The 21,158-nt window shown below is 42.7% G+C and overlaps 1 protein-coding gene across 8 annotated transcripts in view; it reads left to right on the forward strand.

The window, feature by feature from the left end:
- TACC2 (transforming acidic coiled-coil containing protein 2) overlaps nucleotides 1–21,158 on the forward strand; it is a 133,666-nt gene that overhangs the window by 26,576 nt on the left and 85,932 nt on the right. For 7 of the 8 annotated variants that reach the window (XM_030453710.1, XM_030453714.1, XM_008492100.2 and 4 more), the window contains 2 exons: nucleotides 1,611–1,783; nucleotides 9,787–15,510. In XM_030453710.1, coding sequence (XP_030309570.1) covers nucleotides 1,611–1,783; nucleotides 9,787–15,510 — 5,897 coding nt within the window. The remainder of the gene's footprint in view (nucleotides 1–1,610; nucleotides 1,784–9,786; nucleotides 15,511–21,158) is intronic. The other variant, XM_030453716.1, reaches the window with a different exon arrangement.

Raw genomic sequence — 21,158 nt, forward strand, 5'->3', positions numbered from 1 at the left:
GACACGGAGAATCCACTACTTCCCTGGGCAGCCCATTCCAATGCCTGATCACCCTCTCCAGAAAGAAATTCTTTCTAATCTCCAACCTAAACCACCCCTGGCACAACTTGAGACCCTGCCCTCTTGTCTTGCTGAGAGTTGCCTGGGAAAAGAGCCCAACCCCCCCTGGCTCCAACCTCCTTTCAGGGAGTTGTAGAGAGTGATGAGGTCTCCCCTGAGCCTCCTCTTCTCCAGCCTCAACACCCCCAGCTCCCTCAGCCTCTCCTCATAGGATCTGTGCTTGAGTCCCTTCATCAGCCCAGTTGCCTCCTTTGGACCTGCTCCAGCACCTCAATCTCCTTCCTGAGCTGAGGGGCCCAGAACTGGACACAGTAAAGGGCTTTCTACAATTTATTGGCTGCTTCTCTAACAAAATAAACCTAAAAATGGAGAGTGAAAAAACCTAAGAACTTAGTTGGAATTGTGTACTGTGCTTTTCATCTGTGAGATTATTCTGGAATGGTTCATCAGAATGTCTGTTTATGTGTCTTTTTACAGTAAATATGCTTTAGGCTTTTTACAATTGAAAATGAAACCAACAGTGACTGGATGTTGAGGGTGATCTGATGAAGCAGTTTTACTTTTCTTTCACTGTTCCTTGAAATGCCAGAAGATTTGAAATGGAGCTTCTCCATTCAGACATCTTTTTTGCTTTACACTTAATTGTTTCTCTCCTTTTGTTGTACTTGAAGAACATCCTTGGCTACTTAGTATTTCTTCTTTGTCTTCTAAAGATAATTCTGCCAAAAACAAACAAACAAAAACCAACCAAAACCCAAAACAATATCAGGAGGAAGATGCTACTACCTGTTGTAAGCAGCCCCACAGGAGTGCTGTAGAGCCCCAGGGATTTCCAGGCAGATCAGGGATGGATTCTCTTCCCCCCTGGAGAAAAAGAAAAAAAATTGCAATAGAAACAATGCTAAATAAAAGAAAATAAAACAAAACAAAAAACCCACCTATTTAAAGGCATGTCCCAGTGAAGATTCAGGGTAAATATTTACCTCTGAGCAGAGGTGATGCAGCTTTACTACATTTGTGTAATAGGATTTCTGTAGCATGGTGCAGAATCAGGCTCTGCATTTCTGTGCAGGGGCACTCTGAGCTTTGTTGAAGTAGAAGGTAAAGAATCTGGACCTGAGTCAAGTACTGAGCCTTCACTGGTGTTGGCATTATGTCTGACTTGACTCTGAAGATCCTGCTAGTGTTATGAATGTCAGAGTTTACAGCCTCTTCCCATCCTTTCTCAGCTAAAACTTGCATAGCAAGGAAGTATTTGCCAGGTTTGGGAAAAGAGAAGGTGATACCCTCTTTGGGTCAGTAAAGGCCTTGGCTGCTTTAGAACAATTGCTGCATTCTTCTTTTCCTAGTATTAATTTTTGGCTCAACCACTGCCTTCTGTTTTCTTGTTGTTAAGAAAACAAAAGGCCTGTGTTGGGAACCTCCAAGTTCCATCAAAGCAGTGAAATCTATCACAGAAGTTGTCCATTCCTGGCCAGAAGAAAACTCCTTAAGCTTAGGTATTCTCTAAAGCAGCAGTCACTATTTAATTATTCTTTTTTTCATTCTAGAGCTCTCCACAAGACTCAGAATTAGGCCAGCCTCCTGGGAGTGGGAACACTTTGAAAAGGAGCCCTCAGGAAAACAGCATAGAAAGATCTGGAGGTCAGGACAGCTCAGATCTTCTTCCTGCCACTGTGCAACTGTCTGAGAGCAAATCCCCATCAGTTCCAGGACCTCCAAGGTAAGAAATGAAGTTTCTTCCTGTGACTAGAATAGAAGCCCTACTGCTGTTGATGGTCGAGGGCTGCTCATTAAATTTCTCTTCCTGTGTAACTAATTTTCAAAATCCATCATCATGAAGGGTGGTAATGAAATAATAAACCTGATAAAACAGGGCTACTTACTGTTTACCAAACTGACTTTCTCACCTCACTGCAAAGCTATAAAATGACTCCAGCTGTTGTAGTAACCCTTGACCTAACCTTCCTATGCTTTTTGCTCACACTAATAAACTTCTCTTTGAGACAGAGAAATTCTGAAGAGTCTTCTGTAGTCATAGGGGATTGGGAAGGAAGATGTAACTGTGCACAATTGAAAAAGGCCATGCTCAGCTTTGAGTAACAACCCTACTAAAAAGTACCAACTCCACTAATACTTGTCAGCATTGCACTCTTCTAACTGCCTTTAAATTCACCTGATTAAATACATAGGACTACTTGCAGAGCTAAGGGATTCTTCAGTGCTATTAAGGATGGCAGAAAGTAGCACTACAGGAACTGGAAGGATGTGGTAAACTTCTCAGGGCCTCATCACCTGCATATTTGACTGGAGATTTGTAGCATTTCTTGTTAGTCTTGCATCTTCATTGTTGGAACTTTGTATCTGCATCTGGTGAGCAAGGCTGGGCAGTCCTGCCATCAAAAATGGTGTGGCAAACAAAGCTCCATGGTCTTGGCTGAAGACCTCACTGTGGCTTTTAATACAATAAGCAATGTCCTGTCTTACTGGTGGAATCTCCTTTGAAAATGCAGAAGTCTGCTAAATATGTTGCAAAATTTACAAACAAGTTCTGCTCTTTCATTTGTTTGGTGACTTTGGTGTAGCAGAATTCAGCCCCCAAATGATTGCATCCATGCTATGCTTTGTCAAAATCTGCTGTGTTTTAGCACACTGTAGGACTCAAGAGAGCAGCTCTTCAAAATACTGATTTTTTTTTTTTTTTTAATCTCAAAGTAGCAAACATCTTCTTCCTCCTGTAGCAGTGGTAGAGATCACTGGATAACAGAATCTGATATAAAGCCAAAAGTCATCCAACAAAGAAGTGGGCCAGATAATTTTCTCCTGGGGGTCTGACTTTTAGTGGAGGCACAAATTCAGGTCCAATCTGTAAGCAGGGATAGGAGTATTAAGCATGAATGAAAACATAACAACCATGAGAGCTGAGGTGCACTGAGTGATGGTTTATTTCAGCATCAGCAAATCTTGCATGTGGCCTTTTGGAAGACTGTGTAAGCTGAAGGAGTGAGTAGTTACCCACTAATGTGGTCTGGAACAATGGACTGAGTACAGCTGATTAACACAAGGCTACTCTTGTCACCCACCCGGTACATCAAGCTGTCCAAACTGGTGTTAGAATGGTCCAGCAGTAGTAACAGAGACTATGGGGTGGGTTCTCTTATCTTGGCTTTTGAATGTTTGTGGTTTGGCTGCAGCAAGTACAGTCTTCTTCTTCTTCTTCTTCTTCTTCTTCTTCTTCTTCTTCTTCTTCTTCTTCTTCTTCTTCTTCTTCTTCTTCTTCTTCTTCTTCTTCTTCTTCTTCTTCTTCTTCTTCTTCTTCTTCTTCTTCTTCTTCTTCTTCTTCTTCTTCTTCTTCTTCTTCTTCTTCTTCTTCTTCTTCTTCTTCTTCTTCTTCTTCTTCTTCTTCTTCTTCTTCTTCTTCTTCTTCTTCTCTTCTTCTTCTTCTTCTTCTTCTTCTTCTTCTTCTTCTTCTTCTTCTTCTTCTTCTTCTTCTTTTTTAAATGTATTGCTTAACAATGACATAGCTGCTGCTCTTTTGGGGTTCCTTTTCAAAATGTGAGTACCAAGAACACTTTGGTTTGTATTCTAGCTGGCTACAACAGCTTTACACTCCAGCATGTGAAATTAGAACTTCTGTGAGGTGAACAGATGATTCATCTTGAAGGGATTCACAAGATTCTGGTTTCAGGAGAGGTATTAGATGGGGCAGGAGCTCAGGCAATTACTTTTTATTTAGCTTTACCCCTGACTGCTGGCATATGTCTGTTTAGGGTGGCTCCTGAGTTATATCCTGCCAAAATAGAAATGAAGACAATACACGGAAAATCCTTGAAGTTTCAGATTCCAGGCTATTTATTTTTAACTCATTCCCATGTGCTGCTTTGAATGCATCTTTTCCACCCTGAAGTGAACTCTTACAGTCTTAAAAGGGTATAAACTGCTACCTTCAAATGGGGTACCTGTCTGGAAAACTACCACATGCATATTAATCCAGTCCTCTGGGTGGCTTTCTTCCATCCTCCACAAATTCTCAGAAATTGTTTCAGTCACTTTTAAATCCTTATGTTTTGGCACTCAAAATGTGTATTACTCTTTCTTTTTTTTTTAAAACACTGTTTCAATCCATTTTTTTTCTACCTGTTTCTCACCAAATAATAACACCACCAGCATCAGTCTGTGAAATTTCATTATGAAATAAAAGTGTTAAAGCACTGGAATAGTTACCAAGCCTCAGGCTTTTGCACTGGTGTCTGCATGAAGTCCAACCATGCCTTTCTCCTGGTGCACACACAGTGGAGAAGCTGGACAAGTCTGCCCTAGAGAGGCAATTTTTTCCTGCAAGTTTAGGAAGAAGCAGATGCAGCAATGGAAAAGGTACACACCCAGAAGTAGTTCAGGGGAATAAGCTCTCCTCCTGGATGAACTTGGGTGCTTTCCCACCTGGATTGCTGCACACAGATCCCATGGAACCCACAGAGGTGCTGCAGAGTGACAAGCTGAAGCTTCCAGGCATCCTCTGGGATCATCCATTCAGTGCCATACTTCCTGCTGGCTCTCCAGATATCTCAGGTGGAGACCAGGAGCATGCTGTGGAATTGGAGCTGAAGATCTGGCCATCTTTGTTTGCTGCAGCAGCACTGCAGCTGCTTCTTTAATGTTAGAATAATTCAGTTTGATTAGACTGAAAATATTGCAGGCCCTGCATTTTATTCTGTGTGTGGAATAAGGAGGTGAAAAGTGACTCGGGGTGGGGGCAGAAGGGAAGGACAGTTCCCAGGGGGATCATATAGATCATTATTCCTGCTTCACTTTTTCCTGAAAGCTTAGAAAACAGGGAGGGTGAGGGGAGCTGGCTGCTGTTCACAGTTCTTTAGTGATGATGGATTTCTCATGTGTTTGTTGACACTGAAAAGTTCAAATAGTGACATGCTCTGCCTCTAAAATTCTGACTTTTTGTTTTTTAAAGGGAATGTGGGAATTATTTCCATGTTCCTAATTAACTTTTGATGCCTCTTAGAGTCAGATTAAAGTATAGAATTCTTTAAAATATATCAAGCCTCTCAGTACCATGCATAAACTCAAAATGTTGATGCTGATCTCTCCTGTGTCAAGGGGGAGAGAACAGAAACATTTGAGAAGCAGCTCTGTGTGTGCCATGGTTGCAGAGCTGGCTGTGCATTTGTTCCCATTAGTGCTTTCTAAATTCATCCTCAGATTTCATCCTCCTGGGAATGTAATCACTCAGGCTCTGAGTTACATCAGCGTGGATAGCAATAACCATATGGGACCTCTGGGTTTCATAGGCTTCAGCACTGAGTGTTTTTCCCTCCCAAGTGTGACAGAGTTGGAAAGGCTGCCTGCCCTTCCAGCAACTACTGGGTGTTACAGAAGGCAAGAAATAAGACAAGAAAACTTTCAATTATCTATTTTCTGTTTGCTGGATCATCATGTCTTGTTGCTTATCAAGTAGGTTTAATACCTTTGGCTATCTCTACTCCCCACCACTCCACCCCACACCTCCCTTTCAGATAATAAACACCAGGCAGCTTTTCTCTAACTACTGGTGGGTTTATCTTCTGTTCCTTTGCCTTTGTTGTGGATGGGAAAACAGAGTAATGGGAGGTGCAAAATCAAGTATTAACAGGTGATAGACTGGGTATGGCTCTTAGTCCAGAAGTATTCATGGTAGATGCACCCCAAGTCATCAGTTTCTAAAAATCCTTTACAGCCTCACACCCTGAACACAAACCAGGCAGTGCTGTCCTAATTAACTGGGCAAGAGCTCTGAAGTTGTTCCAGGATAATTTGAACTTGCCACAACATATTCTGAAGGTGGAAGAGGTAACTCCAGGTGTTAAAAATCAATCAGTAAATTTGCAGTATGCTCCCAGACAAGCAATTTCTTAGTAATTATTTATCCAAAACACTTTAGACATCTAAATATTTAGCTAATTGTTATTTGATGTTGTAACTAGAAGGATAGCATTTATTTGGTCAGTATGTTAAAGCCTCTAAGTTACAAATCCTTAATTGTGTGCTTAAATTCTAAGGCAAGGGAAAAGTTCCCTTTGATAATCCTTGAGTGCAGTGGGACAATTGCTTATTTCAAGTTACATATCCACCTAGGGCTTTGCATGACTGCATTTTCTTTTTAACAGATCATCAGTTATGTGCAGCAATTATTCCTCATAAAATTACTCTTTCTGCCCTAAGCTCTATGTGAACTAGGAAGAAGTTTAATGCCCTTTCATGCTTTGTCATTTGCATGAATTGTTTTATATGTTACCCTACATTTCCCCTTAACATCAAGCTAGTACAGACTACAAACAAAGAGACCATGAAACCACAAAACAGAACACATTTTATATTCCTATATTTAAAAAAAAAAAAAGCCCAAACCAACAACAACAACAAAAAAAAAAAAAAACCCACAAACAAACAAAAACCCCAACAACAAACAAACAACTATTAGGGTTTTTTTAGCTTTATCTTGATCATATTGAAAGGGTTGTCTGAAAATACATATTCCCTACAGGTAATTATTAATCTTTGTGTAATTATAGATCTTTGTGTAGATAGGCTTTTACTCTGAGGAATTATCTTCAGCATGTGGTGTCATTTCCCTGTAGTGTGATTCCCTTTAAAAAGAGTGGAAGATAATGGGACTAGGTGTGACCTGAAGAGGTCATCTATTCCATCCTTCTGCTGTAAAGCAGGATCAGCTGTGCTTAAGTTATTCCCAGCAGATGTTTGTCTAAACCCAGCCATGTCTTGCAGACAGAAAAGTAAGATTACAAAAAATAAAAAGGAATAGGATATGTTCTTTAGCTTGTTGTCTGTGTTACCTAGATCAGAAGGAAAAACATAAATGATAATAGTGAGATAGGTCAGTCTGGACATGTCTTATGATTGGAAACTTGAACCTTTCTATTCTGTGTTACGTCCTGGACAAGCTGAAGTAGCTCAGATGATGAATGTCTACTATTTCATTCTAAAAGTGATAGTTTAAGTGGCATGTGCCAGCACTGTCATTTCAATTTTGTTCAGCATTCATTAATTACAAAGCTGTCCCCATTCCTTCACCTACTCCTAAATAAAATTAACAACTTTCAGCATTATCAAACACTGGAAAAAATGTTTTTTGTGGTTTCCTAATGCTGAATATCTTGGTTCACAGGGCTGTTGTCTGCCCTTGAACCTCCTGAGCCAGAGGTTCACTGCTATGGCTCTTTACACTGCTACCACCATCAAGCAGTAGGCAGTTCATGGGTTTAGCAGTTATATTCAAGGAAACAACCACTTCAGACATGCTTGGAACTGTTTCTTATTTAATAGCTGCAAATAGGAGTCTAATGTAAGAAAGAAGTTACATCTGTAAAGATCTTACAGAAATTTCAGTCAGTTGAAACCTGTGGTATGCAAATATGGAATCATGGTCTGTATGATTATCCATACTGAGGTTCAAATCCCAGGTTTCTTACCATAATGCTTTTCCTAACTCAGTTGATAAATGGGATTAACAAGGAGAATCAGAAGTCAAACATAAGAGATAAAAAGAAACAGTAATTGTAGGTGGTGCTTTCTACTTTTTCCAACATTCAGTTTCACAGAGGTTTGAGGGCATCCCACACACACAATCCCCTCCCCCAGGCACCCACGTTTGGTTTTCCCCTGAAGATCAGGTTTCTGACAGGAAGATGCTTCCAGGCTGAGCTCACACAACTGCTAAGGAGCAATTTAATCAGTAAGAAGATAAACCTGCAACAAAAACAAAAAGCTGGAACAGTAATTGACTCCTTCTTTTCCATTCCCTCCCCAATTTGGAGTCCCTGACTGTAAGCTTAATGTTAAATTATAAAGTCTATTCCTTCCTTAGGGAAAGCCTGTTGACATCTTCCTGTTGTATGTTCATGTCCCATCCTATGTTGTCAGTGACCCAACAAACACCAGATACTGCAGTGCCACCTCTGGTGTTCCCAGTGTCTTTTAGGGATAGGTGTTTTCACTTTTGGGCAAAAGAATATATAAAAGTTTAAAAAAAATTTTTAAGAAGTTTAAAATGTATTAGTGTTATAAATTCAATGTACAAATTATGAATTAATTGTAAAATATAGATATGCTCCTTAGATTTGAGTCTTAGCCTAAACCTTGGCAACTTTCAATAGCTCTCTAAAGACAAGTTAATTTTCCATTGTAGTGACTCTGAGGAAGGGTTTTAGGGTCTTATCAGGCTCCCATTGAGTTTTACATGCAGCCCACTCATAAGTAAATCATTGCTTTGGGCAGTCCTCAGTATAAGGAGGGGTTTTGACCCCCCCTGGAAGTGCATCTTGTGTGCACAGCCCAAGTGTGGGGCTTCAGGGCTGTTTCCAGGGTTGCTGAAGGGGCAGTGTTGGTCTAAACACAGACCTAATGAGGGCTGCTCACTGACTCATTTCTCCGTTGGGTGTTTTGTGTGTAAAACTCAGGCAGAGAAAGGGAGAGAGGCTTAACAGCTTCCTGGAGACTTAAGAGTCAATAAATGCTTGGCCTTACAGAAGATGCTTTAAGCATCTTGTGTAGCTCCAGCCTGCTGGGCACTTTGAAGCTCTGAAATGCAGCCTGTTACTGCTGAGCTGGGAGAAAACCCCAGTGATGGGCTCATCATGTACCTGTTCTCTCTCCATGAAGCTACAGAACTGGAGCACACATCCAGCACCCTGAGCTCTGAGTATTTGACAGTGTGTTTTCTGTGGATCTCTCTTTGGGTGGGAATTGTATCATTTTGTGTCAAGTAAATGATGCCCCTTGCTCCCAGGTGCAATTTTATGTTCAGTTTTGAAATGTTATTTTACTCCATGTTCCCAAAGGCAGTGAAAATATACCCAAGCTTCCCAGGGGAGGTGAGGGAAACAACAAGGTTTAACCTATTCCATCACCACCAAAAGTAGGTATGGGACTGAGGTCCACAGAGTGCATGTGCACAAAATTCAAAATAACTCCTCCTTCTTTCCAGTTAATGCACCCACATCATCTCTGCTTCCATTTAATCTCTCTTCTCTTTAATGGGTGGGGAGAGAAATCATAAAAAGGGTCACAGCTTAGATGCACTGAAATCAAACATTGCAATAAAATGACCTCAGAGGGTGTGTGTCATTGGGCTGAGATGGACCTTTGACCTTTTGGTGAGAATCAACTGTGCTGATTAGTTGGGGAAAATATTCAACAGATGGGCCCTTCTTAATCCTCTGCTACACAATAAAAGTATAGCCAGATAACAACAGTTCCTCCGGACTGCACAGCCTGCAGCTTTGCATGAAGTAATCTTGTAGAAGCAGAAATTAAAACCCTCCTTGTGTTGTTCTGGGGGGTTTTTTTGTCACTTTTTTCCCTATGTTTCTCCTTAGTTTGTTAGGTGGGCATTGCCTCTCCTCACACTTAGCTAAGGCAGATTTTGGAATGGTGAAAATGCATGTCATGAACATGGTGTGCCAGGAGCAAGGTGGCTGTCAAGTTAGACTGGGGACTTGTTTTCCAGAGTAATGAGCATTTAGATCACTGCAATGTGTGTCTGATGGTTTAGCTCCTGAAAACAGATTATCAGCTTCTCAGTGCATGTCCTGCATGGCTTTGGAACATCAGTGGCACAAATTGTTTTTATTCTCCATACTTTACTTCTTCATAATTCTTTTTATGCTTCCTTTTCTTTATTGACGTAAAACAAATAAACATTTCCATTGTTGGCAGCATCAGTAATGAAGGCATCAGTAGCTTCAGTGCTGAAGATTTACCCAACCCAAAGTCAAGCATGATGTCTTCAGAGGTGACAGGACAGAACAGGATCTTGCAAGAAGATGGAGGACAAACAGGCTCTGATTTCTTAAAGCAGGCTGCAGAAGCAAGAGAGAGAAGTCTGCCTGCTTCAGTGCCTTTAGCAGACTGTGCCAAAGAACCTGTCACAGCAGACCTTACAAGCAGAAGTGACAAGTTCCCAACCTCAGACTGCACTGAAGCAGTGCCATCACCATGTCCCACGAGTGACAAAGAAGAGGGAATAGCACAAGCTGAGGACAGAGGCCCACACTGTGACATCATTGCTGCCACTTCTATGAAAAATGGAGAGAATGATCCCAGAAAGCCCAGCCTGGAGCCCAGCCCTCCTGCAGCAATCACAGAAATGCCAGGAACTGCACAAAGGAGTTGGAGTGAATTAGGATTGCTATGGCAGAGGGAACAGCTGGGTGGCATGAGGGAACCACATGTCAGCACCTTCCCCCAGGGTAAAGAAGCAGGAGATTATTTTACTGCTCAGGAGGCCAAGCAGGAGCAAGGAGTTTTGGAAGTAGGTCAGGCACAGCTTGTAATGCAGCAAGGTAGACAGGACACAGATGGTGGAGAGGGTCTGCTAATGAAAAAGGAAACCCTAATCCTAAATTATCCAGCAACAGGAGGCTCAGACGGTGAAAAATTTGGAGCAAATGTGGATGCTCAGGGCTTTACTGAGCTCAGTGAAGTTGGCAATCTACAGACAGGGGCTGTCACAACAGCTAAAGAGAATGAGACAAATCCAGCTCTATCTGGAAGCAAAGGGGAGCAATCAGAAGCCTGTACTTTAATGTCAGAGTTGCCTTCTAACCCTCCGAATCTCTTTCTGGTACCAAAGCCTAAAGAGCCTTCGAGGGAATATGTGCATGGAAATGACACTCAGGATCCAATGAGTGGTACAGGGAAAACAGCCTCTGAAAAAACTGAACTCATTTTTCAAAGAGAGCTTCAAAAGGAGGATGAGCTCGTTAGCACTGAGCATTGCACTGTGCCTTTATCATTTAAGCAAAAGGAAGAAGAAAAATCAGCTGTCACAACTGAAAGCCTAAAAGATGAAGCCAGTAGCAATGAAATTACAAAAGCTGATGATGTGTCTAGAGAAAGCACCATACTTTCTGAAACAGAAAGCATTATCAGTCCCACCACGGAAAATTCCCCAGTAGATAAAAGATTAATACCTGAAGAATATGCATCAAGTACTTCTCTGAGCAGATCCACAGAGCTGAATCAAAAAGAAACCAAGGTGGGTTTAACAGGAGAAAAAAAAGAAGACAGAACAGTGGAGGCACAAGTAACAGAAAGCACTGAATTTCCTGAGGGGTCAAGTGGAGCAGAAAGACAACCACTGAACTCTGTCAGCAGCCACCACCAGGACATGGAAAATACCCACTGGGGACACAATCCTGAAGATTTCAGTCTTTGTAAAAAGGCTTCCCCAGGGCAAGAAGCTGTGGGAAAGCCTCTGCATTTAGACAGCAACTTTACACTGCAAGAACACAATTCAGACTCTCTTGGTTGCAAACCTGAACAACAAATGAGTGAAGAAAAAACTGAGGATCTGAAGAATAAGCTTGTGGCTTCACCACAGTTTCCAAGAGAGGAATGTCCTCTGAGTTTTGATTGCTTCAACACTGAGGCAGAAGACAAAACTTCAGGCCAGTCAGGCTGTAGTGGGACTGAAAAAGTTTGTTCAGATGATGCACACAGTTCACCTCTCCTCCACCCTGAGAACAATAACATTAAGCAGAGTAAGCAGGATGAGGCCTGGGAGAAAGCTATTGCTAGAGAAACTGCATTGGAACCTGAATGCAAAACTGAGAGTCAAGGGAAGGCTGAGAGCTATAGCAAGTCAGAAAAAGGAGGAGAAATGTCCAAATCAAAACCTGAGCCCCAGGGCTCTAATGAGTTGGCAGTGCCCATGGATTGCATGGATTTACGAAGTGAGGAGACCTCACAGGTTTCCAGAGCAGAAGAGGATGGTGCCATCACTGAAATGCTTTGCAGTGATCCAGAGCAACAACCTGCAGCTGCACAAAGCAGTGCCAGGGATGGGGAAGTAAATGAGGATATCCAGCAGGAGAAGCACCAAACTGGGGTGAAAAGTTTTGTGGAGGACGAAGATTTGACACTGAAAAGTGAACGGAAATGTGATGAGCAAGGTCAGCTGGAGCAAGAAGCAGCAGAAAGTCACAGAAATATGAAGGTGGTTTGTTTAGAAACCTCCCAAGCTGTAGCTGATCCTTCAGGACTAATTCCTCAGCCTATTTGTGTGGAGGAAGGGGGTGACAGCCCTGTCAGTGAAAACAAGTGTCCCTCTGAGAGTGACACGTGCAGCTCTTCAGGGACCCTGGAAATCAGAGAACTGCAGGAAAATGCAGGTGTTCCAGCTGCTCTTCCCCAAGCAGGGCAAATGGAGGAGTCAGTGTCTGCTGCTGGGGCCAGTGACTGGATTTCAGACACAGGACTTGAACAGCAGAACCAGCAAAGCAGTCTGACAACTGTCACAAGAGCAGGTGATCAGGAGCACAGAGAAAATGCTCTAAAACCTGAAGGGCCATTGGACCTACATAATCACAGCAACATACCAGAAATACCTCTCAACATTTCCAACAACCTCAATAAAGAATCTTCTGTGCCAGGTCCAGCCCCGACCCAATGTGAGTCTGCCACAGGAAAAGAAAAGGAGCAGGATAAAAGCAGTGCTGTGGTGTCAGAGAGTATGTGCAGCAGTGAACAGGGGCAAAATATTCCTGATGTGACAATGTTTAATTTGCCAGATTGCAATGAGCAAAACACAAGTGATCTCAAGGCAGAAGAAAACTGCTGCAGTAAGCAAAACTTGAACAAGCCCAAGCAGGATAATAATTCTTTGATCTCAGCTACTCAGCATGAAGCAGCATGTCATACCAATGTGTTTTCTAAAGAATCTGACAAGAATGAACAGCCAGGCAGTGTATGCAGGATAAAGGATACTCCTGGTGAAAGCTGTGCTGCTGATATAAACCCTGCTCTTCCAGGGATGCAGAATTCAGCAAGTGCCACTAACATTTCACAGGCTTTGCCAAGTGATCCAGAAATAGCACATACTTCTGATAATCCTGAGAAAAATGAGCCTCAAATATCCCATCCAGAAACTGAAGGGGAAATGCCATTAATGGCAAATAACTTGGAAAAGATTGAAGGTTTGATTGCTGACAGGGAAATTATACAGAAAGATGGAAACACAGAGTTAAGTTGTGAGGACAGGGCTTCTGCCATGGAAACAAGGCAAAGTGCTAAAAGTCCAGGGGCACAAGGATCTCCTTCACCATTGCAGGCACACAGGGAAGTTATTCCCACTGATAAGTCATTTAAATCCAGCTGCATTCAAAAGACACCAGAAGAGCCTGGGTATGGTCAAGCAAATTTTACAGCCCTCTCTCCAGAGACCTCTGCATTCAGCCATCCCATCCAGCAACCTAGAAACAACAGTGGAACCAAGGGAGATTTGCTAAATAATGAGCTGGAAGTTGTAGCACCCCAAAAAGCCTTAGAAAGTAATTCTGATTTGCAGATTGCTGCAGGTTCTCAGGTGTCTGCACACACAGATCCTACACCCAGGGAAAGCAGAGGTAAACCAGCAAATTCAGAAAAGAGTTCTGCAGGGAGTATGGGTGTGGATGAAATAGATGTTCCAGACCAGAGTTTTCAGGGTGATGAAAACAGAAGTTTAGCCCTGCCAGAGACTTTAAATGTGGGGCAGGGTCCTGGCAACTTCACACAGTTGAATCCTGAGAAGCTGAAAGAAGAGGTATCTGCAATTAAATCCAAAGAAACAGAAAGTGAGGTAAACTTCAAAGAACAGCAAATTGACAGTTCAGCAGAGTCTCTGTTCACTCTCCCGACTCTAGAAGAGAAGCTGCTGAGCCTTTCATCTGTTGGTAAACAAGGAGGCTGTAATGAGGAAATTGCAACCAAGATCTGCATAGATGACAAGTGCGGTGAGATCTTAGAGAAATCTGGGAATTCACAAAAACTGGAAGAGCTTTCAAAAGAGAATAATAACATAACCAGGGCAGAGATCAGTATTTCTGAGCAGTCTGCAGAGAACTCTGGAAGGGAGCATGAGGCTCTGACTTGCAGCTCTCTGGACATCAGCTCCAGCCTTCCAGACTTTAGGCAGCACATCAGCCAGATATTTAAAAAAACTGTCCACAGCACTCTGAGTGCTGAATTACCCCAACTTTTGTCTGAAAACCATGCAGACTTCAACCAGAGTCCAGTGGCCAGGGACACAGCAGAAGTGTGTGGTGCTGAGAACTTTTCAGAATCCAACCAGGAGAGCAAAGCAGCTCCTGAGGGCACCTCAGAAGCAGAGGGGCAAGAGTTGTCTTTAGCTACTGAGACATCCTGCAAAGCTGCTGAAGGCAAATCTCTGCAACAAGAAAACACCGTGGCAGAGCTGCCACCCCCGAGGCTCCAGGACGCTGAGAAAAACAGGCAGCCCAGTAGCTGTTTGGAAGTGATCCCTGGGCTGGATGGCACAACACCTGCTGCAAGCACTCTGGAAAATCTGCAAAAATCAGCCCAAACCACTGAGCAACCAGAGAGCGGTGAGATGGAAAGAAAGGAAGGCGTGTGTGCTGGTGGAGCTGATCCTGACTCACTAATAAGCTTAGAGATAAAGCAGCAAGAACTGGCTTCATTTGATGGGGCAGCAGCTGAGAACTTCCCTGCATATTCTGCCAGTGAGCAACAACCCACTGGAGCTGTGATCTCCACAGGCGACGTACAGAAGAGTGAGTCAAAAGATGCTGCTGCTGCAGAGGGAAATAACTTCATTACAGAGTGTAAGGCAGAACCAGTTTCATCTGGAGAGGATGTAAGTCTTCCTACTGAACAGTGCCAGGATCCTAAGCCAAATGAACAGGAGAAAAGCGAGTCCGGTGCTCCAGACACTGCCAAGAGCATCTCTGACATGGCAGCTTCAACGTTTGTCCCAGGAGGATCTTACAAGCATGAAAAATTGCCAGACAGTTTGGATGTGTCACCCGGGGAAAATCAGGGGACACACATTGACAGCAATTTTCTGCATGATGTTAATCCTCGGGATGACATGCAGGTGATAGAGGATGATCCAGTAAGTAGAAAATGCTTGGAAACATTGGAAGAGTCACAAGATGCACAGGAAGAAAAGGAATTGACCGTGCATGGGTTAATAGATTACTTAAAAAATGAAGGGAGCCAGGATGATTGCTTGCAAACTGACTCTGAATTGGAATCCAGCAATAAGACTGAGGGCAATGACAAAGAGAACAGTGACCCAGTGTTAAAGACAGGCAATGAAAAAACTGGAGGCATCCCTGAAACAGGTACTGCCAGGATGTTAGTCACTGGGGAAGGTGACTTAGCTTTGAAAACAAGCACTGAAGAGCAGGAAACAGACCTGCACAAAAACCACTCTCCAACTGTTCCTGAGATGGAGCAGGGTGAGCAGTCTGCATGTGCAGATCTTGCTGTTGCTGAAAATGAGCAGAACAAGGTGAATTCAGAAGAAGAAAGCTCACTTCAGGATGCCAAAAGAAAGCTGTCCCCTCTTGCACTCACTGAGAACCTTGACCTCAATGAACTTCAAGAGATGGCTGTGGCAGGATTGCCCTCTGAAAGGTATTTACTTTAAATTACTCTGTGAAATGGTTGTCAGGACAGGGCTTGAGAAGGATAACATTGCCAAGGTGGATAGCCATTGCCTGGGTGGTTTGGGAGGGCAGTGCACTTATTCTCTTCTTAATTTCTATTAAATTGCTCTTGCTTCTAAATGTGAACTACGTAAAAGAAATTTGTCATAATTTGTAAGGGCAGAGGGGTCCTAAAAGCTGAGAAGCACAGCTCTTACCTGTCTGTCCTGACATGTGTGGATTAGTTTACACTTCCCAGTGTTCACATCTCATAGCCTAAAGTTAAGCAAACAAATAGCACTTCCTAGCCTTAAGTTAGTGGGTGTTTACCTAAGTTTTGGTGACCCAGTTAAGTGAGACTTGCAGCATTCACATGGTGGATTGCACTATTTAAAACCAAGCCCACAGAACAACCCAATTACTCACACTCTTCGTTGGCTGGGCCTCCCTCTTATGCTCCCAAATAATATAATTGTACTGACAGCACCTTTGATCACTGTGTTATTCAGTGTTTCTAGTGACACAGAGTTGTTTCAGAAGTGAATTCTCCTTAGCTGGGATTTGTGGAGCTTAGAGCTGGTTGTTTCTGTTTTCCAGACCTGTCAGTAGCTGCTTTAGTAAAGTTGACCTTTTGTGTGTGTGTGTGAGTTTCTAGGGTGCTATCTGACATCTCAGTTTGATGTGCAGTTAATTCAAAAGAATTCTGGTCTTAGAACAGGTGCTTACCCTTTATGTATTCATCTCACTGCTTCCTCTATAACCTCAGGAACTTCCTCATGTGCTGTCCTTCTCCTTCCCATCCTGCAGGCAGCAGTTTTAGCCACAGCAGCTCAGGGAAGAGATGACAGCAGAGGAGAAGGGCACAGTGCTGATCTACTCAGACAGCATCAATAACTGCTCTGCAGAGATGGAATCTTTGCTGTTAGCAAAAAATGAGATGATACTAAGTAGGGAAAATGCTTCAGTGCTACATTCTTTAGAGGGTAAAATGATAAAACCATCTTGTAAGTGAAAATACCTGAAGCGTTTCTGTTGTGAAAAGGAGGCAAAGTTCTTATTGCTGCTGTGAGTCAGGGATGGAAACTGAATGTGAGGTAATTGTGGGAGCAAAATGCATGTTAGAAGAGTATTAGAATTGTTTGGAATCTGAATAGCTGTATGACTTTACCTCTAAGGATCTGCTATAAAGTGAAAAGGAAATGAGACCCTGCTATTTCTCTCCAGCTCCTTTCCATCCTTTTTCTTTCTTTTTATATGATGGGAAAGCTTCCCAGGGGGGTAGCTTTGAAATTCCCAAACGAATTGCTGGCAGAGCCTGGTTCAGAAGCCTTAAGGGACTATGGAGCAGTGCATGGTCCATATAAAACACATGCATGTGTTTTATATCAGGGTGGGTATCCTACTTTAGATAAATACCTGTGGCAAGCAGGGCAGGGTTTTTGAAACAGCTGCTGGCAATTTACGGAGTAGTTGCTTAATACTTTGCCCAGGCTTTAAGAATTCATCATCACCTGTTTTTCCAGTGGGAGGGTTTGTATCAACAGGCAGCTGCTGCTTTTGGGCTGCAGCTGAAGGTGGTGTCACCCATACCCAGAGTGCAGCCAGAAGCAGGAGACAGGCAGTGAAGGCAGCACAGGGCTGAAGGGTTGCAGACATACACACTGGGGACTCAGGAAGGTAGAAAGGAGTCTCTGCTTTGGATCTGGCTTGTGTCTTAAAGGCTTCTGCATTTCCAGTGCAAAAAAGAAGCAGAAAACATAAGCTAAGCCAGCTGGTGTTCAGCAGGTGCAACACACCAGTCCACTTTTCCTCTAAGCTTAAGACTGATTTTGCATCATTGATCATAGAATCATAGAATTGGCTGGGTTGGAAGGGACCTCAGAGATCACCAAGTCCAACCCTTGATCCACTCCTGCTGCAGTTCTCAGCCCATGGCACTGTGTGCCACATCCAGTCTCTTTTGAAATATCTCCAGGGATGGAGAATCCACTACTTCCCTGGTTCCCTGGGAATTAAATTGCCTTCTGTATTCCATACCTGATGTATTCAGGTCACAACACTCATTGCTGCAGAGTGGTTTCCAGTTGTTTATTGTTCTCTGATCCTTACAGAGAACAAACTACTATAGCTGTGCAAAAAACAAAAAAAAACAACCAACCAAACAAAAACAAACAAAAAAGGGCCTATTTCTAAGAGCTGACTGCAGGGATGTGGGCCTGGTGGAAAGAAGTTTAGGGAGAAAGAATCCTCCCCTGCTCTCAAAATCAATAAACAAGTAACAGTGAGAAGTATATTATATTTAAGAGAAAGAAAGGAGTGTTCTGAATTATTTCGGCCCTGTTTTCTACCATCTGTGCTGCATCCATAAAGGTCTGTCTCTTACAAGGTCTCTTATGTTGAAACCCTACTGAACTGCAGGTGAGGGGACAAAGTTGCATGGTCTGACCCTTGAATCCTTGTTAGGATTTCTTCCTGTAGAGGAAATAGAGGAATTTCTTTCCTTCCTGGCTATGGCACTTGGTAGGAGGGTGATCTTGTGATGAACAGAGACCCAAGGACTGTCTGAGTGACTCCTCCCCCCATCTCCTGTAGTGCTCAACAAATCAGAACCACATTTGTACACCAAGGCAATAGCATGGCATCAATAACTTCCCTTCAAATCTTCAGTGAAAAAGGACAGTTCTTTTTTGGAAAGGAAGCTGTGGGTAAAGCATTAGTCCCACTTTCTTCTGGAAGTTCTACCATGCTACCAGCAGAAATAGGGAAGGGTTGAATTTTGATAAATCTGAATGCCAGCACTAGAAAGGAGTAAAATAAAATAATCATTTTCAAGCTGTTCTTGACATTTCTCTCTCTAAGAAGCCTATGACTAAAACCCCATGTTCATGATGGCCACAGTGTCATTCTTCCCACTGACTATTGGGCATCTCACCACTCCACTTCCCTGTCTGAGTTTCCCTTGTAAAGGGAGAGCAGGATTTGAGTGAGCTTGGTGGGTTTTTTTTTTTCATTTTTCAATGTCTGCATCCATGCAACTTCAATCTTTTGTGGAGGGAGAAAGGAGACTCATAGAGGGAACTTTTATGCCACTATAATGGTCTTGTTTGCCCCAGCAGCACCTGGGGGAGTCCAGGGCAGTCTCAGGTCAGTGTGGCTGCAGGCAATTGGTATCCTGGGCCTCTCAGACTGGTGACACATCAAAGTAGCCTTAAGGGACAAAGAGGCTGTGGCACTGCACTGCTTTGAAGACAAGTGTTTCCTAATAGCTTTGGATACTGCAAGAAACACCCCCCTAAAAGGCCCTTTCCCTCTGGAATTATAGGTGCTCCAACACAGCCTTTGGTTTTTAGAGAAGGGAGAGTTCTGTTTCATTGACTCACATCACCTAAAAATATATTCTTATATGGGGAGCACGTTGGAGCAGATGGAGTTAGCAAAGCTACTTGAAAAATATTCCTTAGGTCCTATGTATAGGTCAGAAAAATCTCCAAAGTAGGTCCAGACATCCTTTTGGAATTGATGCCTGCTTTGTTCTTGTCATCAAAATCTGGCAAGTTCAGTAAATCAGAAAAGAATGTTCAGGCCTTAATAAATACTGACTTGGTCTTTTTTGTCTGAAGAACAAATAGAATGTTAAATATTTTAACAGTCTTGCTGGATGAGGTATGGAGCAGAGAACTGATTTTCAGATGAGTCAGGTGCACACACCCAGGAGCACTACAGCTGTGTGTTGTTAGCATCTGAAAACAAGAGTTTGGAGTTAAAAGGAAGCTTACCAAAAGAGTAATTATTCAGCTTGCTTTCTCTAGTTTTTTAACTTCAAAATTAGCTCAGGTGTGCAGTATCTCAGGATCACAAACCAAAGGGAAATAGTGCTGAAGGTGATTTACACACATGTACACAATTAGCCAAGATGTTTATCTCTCTATTCTGCCATTCATTCTCCCTTTGCACTTGGATTATTTCTCTTTATTTCCCCCTCTCCCTCATCTTGCTGTCACTGTTACATTCAGTAGGTGTAACTGTTATTTCAGTCCTGTTTTTGGAGATGCAAGCAGCTCAGCCTGCAGTCCTGAGTCAAATTAACAGCATGGGGAGAACCTGTGGGAATTTTGTCTGTGTGAAATCTGTGATATTTAATTTGGGGATTTTTGTATTCATGGAAGAGTGAAGTTAAGATAACTTCACTATTACCCAACAGAACTCTCACCCACCCAATAGATGCCACTGCCCAAACTGACCCCTGTTGTAGGCAGCTTCTAAGGGAGTTTAAGCATTTATAAAACGCTGATTTAATAGCATGCCCTGCTGTACTCAAAGCACAGAGTGGAAAACTAGGTATGTGATACCATGCTGGTTATTTTTTCATTTTATTTACATATGGATCTTCTAGACAAAAGTCTAGAAGTAAACCATCTCCTCTTCTGCCAAATTGCTGCTACTTCTTGTATTGCAAACCTTCTGTAACACCATGAGCCATGTTCATGAGGCAGATATTAACATGGATGGATGATAGATGAGCTGCTTTTTTCACACATCTATGTGTCCCAACACATAATATTTATTCAAATACAGGCTTTTGCTGAATAAATCCACCATGAACACTCTAATCCTTCGTCCAATAACTGGGCAGAGAGTTTAGGATCCATTTTTGTCTTTTCTCTTTAAGTTAAAACTGCTTTCAGATTATTATGTTTTTTCCTGATTAGCTCTCCCCAGATGTATTTCTCAACTTTGCTTCTTCCAAGTAAAAGGCCTATTTTCCCAAAACTGTTCTTGCAGACCCCCATATTTTCTCTATTGCAGCTCTGTATCTTCTGGCTTCTTGCAAAACTGGATACCATGGACCAACTTCCACTGTCCCTCTTTCCAATAGAATATGAAAAGCAGGATTAGCCCCAGCTTTGAACCCCACCAAGGGCAGCTCTGAGAACAGCAATTACAGGCACAGGGATATTCTCCATGACTGGGATGTGCCTCCCTTCCAGTTTTATTGCATCTTGGCTTGCTTGTGCTGCACTTGTGCTTCTCTGGAGACGTGGCTGAAGAGCAAGAACTCCACAGCACTTGCCTCATACTTTGCTTTCTATTTTTCCTCCTGCTGCCTTTTATCCTGATGTCCTTGGAGCCTGCCTTGTCAATATTGGTTCAGATATAGGGATGCTCAGCTTTGCATTGCTAAAAGTAGGTGAGGCCTATTTAGATATTGATGTTCCTTAATGTTTGGGTCCTAAAGAAAAGTCATAAATTTTCATATGAATATTTTTCTGGCCTGTTGATCTATCTATACTCACCCTGACAGGTTAATTCTTAGAGTGGAGTCTGTTTGGTCTTGCAATAAGTGTGGAAGTGTTAATTGTTCCAATCAAAGGCTTAACTTTTCAGGATTCCAAGGTCCCTGTGAAGTGCTGAGTGCCACCATTATGTGCTGTTGTTAAGGACCAAACCCTAGGATGTTATGTTAATTCTCCCTGCTGAAAGGTGCTTGGGATCTCCTCCCAGGCTGACCATTTCCTGTTGAACTCCTCTTTAAATCACCTTTAAACCTTCCTCTTCCCATCTCTCCCTGTGCAGTCTCTGCCCCATCCATCCGTAGTCCTCAGGAAAATAAAGTGCCCCAAGACTCAGCAAGGTTGT

Source organism: Calypte anna, chromosome 6, assembly GCF_003957555.1.
Source record: "Calypte anna isolate BGI_N300 chromosome 6, bCalAnn1_v1.p, whole genome shotgun sequence".
Classification (NCBI taxonomy): Eukaryota; Metazoa; Chordata; class Aves; order Apodiformes; family Trochilidae; genus Calypte; species Calypte anna.